The sequence below is a fragment of the Priapulus caudatus genome, unplaced genomic scaffold (genome assembly GCF_000485595.1).
Source record: "Priapulus caudatus unplaced genomic scaffold, Priapulus_caudatus-5.0.1 Scaffold1005, whole genome shotgun sequence".
NCBI classification, from domain to species: Eukaryota; Metazoa; Priapulida; class Priapulimorpha; order Priapulimorphida; family Priapulidae; genus Priapulus; species Priapulus caudatus.
Window position 1 is genome coordinate 132,862 of NW_014578066.1, and position 7,335 is coordinate 140,196.

Here is a 7,335-nt window from a genome sequence, read left to right on the forward strand (position 1 = left end):
CGTCCACCTCCTCTCTCTCTTTCTCTCTCTCTCTCTCTCTCTCTCTCTCTCTCTCTCTCTCTCTCAGTAAGCTATATTATGCAGTTATCTTCAGTCCGTACTGCACCCCAACAACGGTGCACGCACATGCTCAATATCACCAGAGAAGAAGAATATTTTGCAAACATTATGCATTTAATCATGAGAGGAGGTATTATAGCATAGATTTATAAGATAACATTTTATCTGTAGCCCTCTTCCAAGAAATAGGAAGAAAGTCTTACATGTAAGGTGCCTGCTGCATATGTCATTCAGTACACCATCTGGCTACATTAGTGTATTGGCGCATGCGCAATATCACACCAGATGAGTTATATATTGTGATGAATATGCATTTAATATGGTTAGGGGGTATCTCAGCACAGATTTCTGTAATTAATTCTTATCAGTAGACCTGTGTTTATAATTGGGAGAGCGCCCTAGCCTGTAGGATATAAAAGTCCTACTTCATCCCCTCCCGCCCTTCTCTTTGCCTCCGTTGTCCCTCGCTCAGCCTCTTTCTTCTTCTACCGCCCCTCAGCTATCTTCTCTGCCACCTTTCCACAGTCTACCACCTCCTCGCTCTCTCAGCAAGCTATATTATACAGTTATCTTCAGTCCGCACTGCACGCCAGAAACGGTGCTCGCGCATGCGCAATGTCTCCTGAGAAGAAGAATATTTTGCGAAAATTATGCATATAATCTTGAGAGGAGGTATTCTAGCATAGATTCATATAATAACATTTTACCCGTAGGTCTCTCTCATGAATAGGTCTTGCATGTAAGGTGCCTGCTGCATATACCATTCAGTACACAATCTGGCTACATTAGTGTGTTGGCGCATGCGCAATATCTCCGCAGAGGAATTATATTTTATGATGAATATGCATTTAATATGGTTAGGGGGTATCGCAGCACAGATTTCTGTAATTATTTCTTATCAGTAGACCTGTGTTTATAATTGGAAGAGCGCCCTAGCCTGTAGGGTGCAAAAGTCTTACTTCATCCCCTCCCACCCTTCTCTTTGCCTCCGTTGTCCCTCGCTCAGCCTCTTTCTTCTTCTACCGCCCCTCAGCTATCTTTGCTGCCACTTTTCATCAGCCTCCCACCCCAGCTCTCTCTCAGCAAGCTATATTATGCAGTTGCCTTCAGTTCGTACTGCACGCCAGAAACGGTGCTCGCGCATGCGCAATATCTCCCGAGAAAAGAATATTTTGCGAAAATTATGCATTTAATTGTGAGAGGGGTATTCTAGCATAGATTTATATAGCAACATTTTATCTGTAGGCCTCTTTCAAAAAATAGGAAGAAGGTCTTGCATGTAAGGTGCCTGCTGCTTATACCACCTTAGTGTGTAGCCATCTGGCTACGTTAGTGTGTTGGCGCAGGCGCAATATCTCACCAGAGGAGTTATATTTTGTGATGAATATGCATTTAATATGGTTAGGGCGTATCTCAGCAAAGATTTCTGTAATTAATTCTTATCAGTAGTCCTGTGTTTATAAATGCGAGAGCGCCCTAGTCTGCAGGGCGCAAATCTCCTTCTTTACCCCCTCCCGTCCTATCCGCCGGCCTCCTTTGTCCTTCCCTCAGCCTGCTTCTTCTTCTACTGCCCCACAGCTATGTTCCCTTTTGCCTTCCTTCAGTCGCACACCTCCTCTCTCTCTCTCTCTCTCTCTGTTCCCTCTCGATACAGTAAAGCTATATAATGCAGTTACTCAGGTTCCCGTACTGCCACACCACACAACGGTGCTCGCACATCGGCTAATATTACCTTGAGAAAGAAGAAAATATTTGCGAAATGTATGCATTTAAATCTTGAGAAGGAAGTATTATAGCCAGATGTATATGATAACATTTTTATCTGTACCCTTCTTCTTCAGGAATTATAGGAAGATAGAACATGAAGCATGCTGATTCACTACCTTGAGTATCTCAGTCCTGGCGTTATATTGATGATCAAGCGAGAGACAGATCAAATTTGTAAAATAATCATCATTAACGTGCGCATCAATTGAACATCCTTCACTGCCGGTCTGCTTAGCAGCTTACGGTCAACGACACGTAGAAATAATAACAGACTGAACTATACTGATATACCACGTACGTTGACATCCACCGATCTGCGGATCATCACACGTGCGTGACATCAGTACTATCTGTGCGGAAACTATTTCACACCGTGCGACTATCAACACTCTGGGAACATCACACTATGCGGTACGAACACACTTGTGCGGACTATTCGACATCGGCGGACATTCTACAATCTGTTATCGTGAACATGTCATCTTAGCGTGCGGACAGTACATCCGTGTCGATCCATTATCATCTTGGCGACTTATTCGATCCGACGTTCGGACATCTAACACTGTGCGGACTATTCATCGCGTGCGTGACATCACTACTGTACGGACATCACATCGTTGCGTTACAATCATCTACGGTCGGACCATCACAACGTGCTGGACATCACACGTAAGGACATCACAACGTAACGGAACTTATTCATCTACTGTGCGGATCAATCACGCGTTAACGGACATTCACCTTATACGTACGAACTATCAACTGTCGGACTATCACATCTGGATACTGAGTGATTCTATCTACAGTGCGGAATCAGTCAAACGGGGTGCCGGATCATTACACGTGCCGTAACTTACTACGTTGCGGACTAATCACATCGGCGGATAATTCTCATATTCTGTTGGCGGATACTATTCCTCACAGCGTGCGTACGAATCTCACGTGCGGACCTATCCACGTGCGGACATCAGCACCCTATCGAACATGCGGACTTCATGCAACATCACGTACGTACATCCACACGTACGAAACATGCACACGTTGCGGACATCACACGTAACGGAACATCAACACGTGCGGACATCACATTTGCGCGAACATACACACAGTGGCTCGGACATCACACGTTGCGACATCACCACGTGCGGACCATACACACGTGCGACATCACACGTGCGGACAATACAACGTGCGGACATTACACGTACGGACATTCCGTATCCCGTGATATTTGAATCCCTAATCCCCCGTATCTCGAACCTTCCTCCCGTATCCCGTATTGCGTGGACTATTATAACCCCTGCCTGATCCGAAATCCCGCCCCAGCCACATATCCGGTATCACGTAAAATCATCCATCCCGTATTCTACTCCTGTAGTTGATGTAGAATTATTCGAATATCGTTGCCTAAAAAGAACACCTTCGCTGAGCAATGGTAAGTATCTGTTGTCAGATGAATGAATGCCAGACAGTTGCAGACTTGCAGTGCTTTGCTTATGCACATAGAAAATGGCGTTCCTTGAGAGCACCACAGAACCACCTAAGTACGCGCACACGCCGACGGCACGCTCCCGCACCGCACGCACGCGACCACGCACGCACGCGCACGCGAGCCCGCACACATACATACATACATACATACATACATACATACATACATACATACAATACATATCATACCATACAATACATACATACAGATACACAACACCCACACACCACACACACACACACACACCACAACACACCCCCCCCACACACACACACACACAGCACACACAACAACAACACACACCAACATACATACATACATACATAAACATAATACATACATACATACATACAACAATACACATACATACATACATACATACATACATACATACATACATACATACATACATACATACAAACAATACATACATACATACATACATACATACATACATACATACAACATACATACATACATACATACATACAGTACATACATTACATACATACATAAATACATACATAACAACATACATACAATACATACATACATACATACATACATACATACATACATACATACATACATACATACATACATACATACATACATACATACATACATACATACATACATACATACATAACACATACATACATACATACATACATACATACATACATACATACAACATACATACATACATACATACATACATACATACATAACATACATACATACATACATATACATACATACATACATACATACATACATACATACATACATACATACATAACTATACATACATACATTACAGACATACATACATACATACATACATACATACATAACATACATAACATACATACAACATACATAACATACATACATACAATACATACAATACATACACACCATACATACATACACACATACACACGCACGCACACACCACGCACACAACGCCCCTCCGCACACAAACACAAACAAACACCACACCCACACACACACACACACACCACACACACACAAACACACACACACACCCACACACACCACAGTCACACACAGCACACACACACACACAACACACACACACTCAATACACACACGACACACACACACACATCACACACACACATCACACACACACGACACACACACACACACGAACACCACACACACCCACACACACACACAACACACAAACACACACACACACACACACACACACACACACACAACACACACACACATGAATCCGTATAGCTTTGTTCATTACCCAGAGCGAGCACTAGCTATTGAAATCTTTTAGCGGGAGACCTGTGTTCGCGCAGGCCCCATATCTGCCATATCTCAATATTTTGTTGACATATTTATTGAAATTATAGTTTTAAACAGGAGAGGACATATTCCTTGCGGCAAATATACGTACAAATTTAATTCATATACCTCTGTTTATGAATAATAGGGAGCCCTAGCTGACATAGCTCTAATAAAATTGAAATCAGCCAATAGATGGCGACATGTCTCATAGACGATATATGCAGCAACATGTCCAACCTTTATCAAATGTATGAAATAGTACTTTGGTAAAATTGTGATTTAAATTTAGAGAGTATATATCCGCCAGTCACTTGAATAATCATAAGGCGCTTAGTCGCATTATATTTTACGTGTAATTTAACGGAAGAGCTACGTTTAAGCTGTCTAGTCACCCCACATTTACCGGTAACGTGGTGGTAGACCTGTGTTCGCGCATGCCCAATATCTGTCAAATGAACCAATATTTTATTGACTTAAAGTTTTGAAATGCAGAGTAAATATTCGTCGCAGTAAGTTGACATGCAAAATAAATTCCGTTGCCGCTCTTTAGTAAAGGTAGCAAGCTCTAGCTGATGTAATGCAAATATACTTTAAATAAATCGGTTAATAGATGGAGATATCCATCCTACATGATGACGTATGTAAAGCGTTTACCTAATGACAAACAGCATAGAAAAAACACAATTGATATTATAATCGTTTTTTATTTGCTTTAAAAGAATGCAGGATAGAATACATGATATGAACTAAAATGGCCTTGCTTGTGACACAATTGCTTAACACTTGGTGGACACTCATTCACTCGACACATATGCCTTTTCTTGAATTCAATATTGCTTCGGATATGAGCGGTGTATACAATTTTAACTTGGTCGGTTTCTTTGATCTCACACTCGCTTTTTTCATAGTCGTAATTATTCTTTACGAAAATGACGCATCGGTACACGTCATTTATATTCGGTAATAAATAGACAACCATGCACCGAGTAACTGAAATTCGTGCGTGAATCACGGCTGGTGAGGAGTAATACCGCGCGTGTCCGATAACAACTCTCGCAATAATACTCCGTAACGCTTACAGAGACAGCTAGTATTTACTCTAGATGTACAAATGTGCATTATACTACTCTGTAGCCGAGACTGCGAATTAAAGAGGGCGGATCAATGGTTGTCTACTTAACTCCGGCGTAACAATATTCCAGGTCGTCAGGGTTAAGGTCGCCATGGTTGCACGCGGTACGGATTACGCGTACCCTGCCTTGGCAGCGCTCTCTGCTATGTCGGTGACGGCTTCATGGGCGGGACCGGCGTGCACTGGTACAGCTTCGATCTCCACCGGCTGGAAGGGAATCTGGTCGTCCTGCTCAAAGCCGTAGGTGGCGCCTTCTTTCACTGAACCCTCGCCGGTGCCCTCTTGCTTGAACGTCTGCTCCAGCGCCTGGTCGGCCTTCTGCGACGCAGCGACCTCTACCGTCGTCTCGCCGCTTCCGCTTCCTGCCTTGTCGGCTGCCGAGCTCTCCACCTGGCGGGCGAATCCTGACTTGTATCGTCTGCCGACGGGAACTTGCTGGAGAGCTCCCTCCTTCACGCGGGAGTCTCCTGGAGCGGAGGCAAAGGCCGCCTCCTTGCGGGCGGCGAAGTCAAACTGACCGATGTCCACGTACGGTCCGGCGAAGGTCGGAACTCCGAAGTTGCCCGCTCGAAGCGTTCCGAACGTGTTGATGTCGAATTCGTCCCCGAATCCGGTCCGGAATACGCCGGTCTGGGTGATGGCCGGAACGACTCTTCTCTGTGGGCCACCGATGATCTGCCTCACCTAGAAACACGTCAGGTTTTGCATAGTTGATGAATGTTAAATGATTACATAGCTGATCATGTAGTTATTTATCGCTTTACTGCATTTCCAGATATATATTTATATATATACATATATATTTATCATATATCGATCCTAACTACTAATCCCTACACACTGCCTATACGGAGAAGTGCCGCGCGGTGTTTCCTACTCGCCCTTCACTCCACCACAGGCCTGTCGCAGTGCCTGCTGCGAAGAGAAGGTCCACCTAAGAAGTCGTACTAGCTCACCTGCTGAAGCCTAGTAGTTGGAACCTGATCAACCGATATCGTCCTGAAGAGGGCGCCAGTGGTACCTGACGCTCCGCCATGGAAACCGGCGGGTGCTGCGTTGCTAACACGGAATCCCGCGCTGCCCGCGTGCACGGCAGCAGAGGCAGTACGGTCCGCCTGAGCAGCGCTAGCGACAGCTTGACCGACGCCAGCGCGGCCACCCTGAAAGTAGGAGATCTTAATGGCGTACAACATGGTCTCTCCGTTGTGCCCCACCTAGAAACACGTCAAGTTTTGCATAGTTGATGAATGTTAAATGATTACATAACTGATCATGTAGTTATTTATCGCTTTACTGCATTTCCAGATATATATTTATATATCCATATATATATATATAAATTTATATATTTATTTAATATCCGTCTATGTATATATCCGTCTATATATATATATATATATATATTATTTATTATATCCTATCGTCGATCGCTAACGTAAATCCTATATACACACTGCCTATACGGAGAAGTGGCCCGCGCGGTGTGTCCTACTCGCCCTTCACTCCACCACAGGCCTGTCGGCAGTGCCTGCCTGCGAAAGAAGCACGCCTA

The 7,335-nt window shown here is 44.0% G+C and overlaps 1 protein-coding gene across 1 annotated transcript; it reads right to left on the reverse strand.

Moving 5' to 3' along the window:
• Positions 1 to 5,335: 5,335 nt before the first annotated feature.
• On the reverse strand, positions 5,336 to 6,980 carry LOC106814921. Its single transcript, XM_014819304.1, has 2 exons — positions 6,740 to 6,980; positions 5,336 to 6,467 (listed from the first exon to the last, which is right to left on the reverse strand). Exons 1-2 carry the CDS (start codon positions 6,974 to 6,976, stop codon positions 5,895 to 5,897), a joined length of 810 nt encoding a protein of 269 aa, XP_014674790.1. The 5' UTR covers positions 6,977 to 6,980; the 3' UTR covers positions 5,336 to 5,894.
• Between the last annotated feature and the right edge of the window lie 355 nt (positions 6,981 to 7,335).

Coding starts and splice junctions, on each gene's coding strand:
- LOC106814921 (XM_014819304.1), bottom strand. CDS start 6,976: ATGTTGTACGCCATTAAGATCTCCTACTTTCAGGGTGGCCGCGCTGGC. Junction 6,468..6,739: donor CAACTACTAGGCTTCAGCAG/GTGAGCTAGTAC, acceptor ACGTGTTTCTAG/GTGAGGCAGATCATCGGTGG.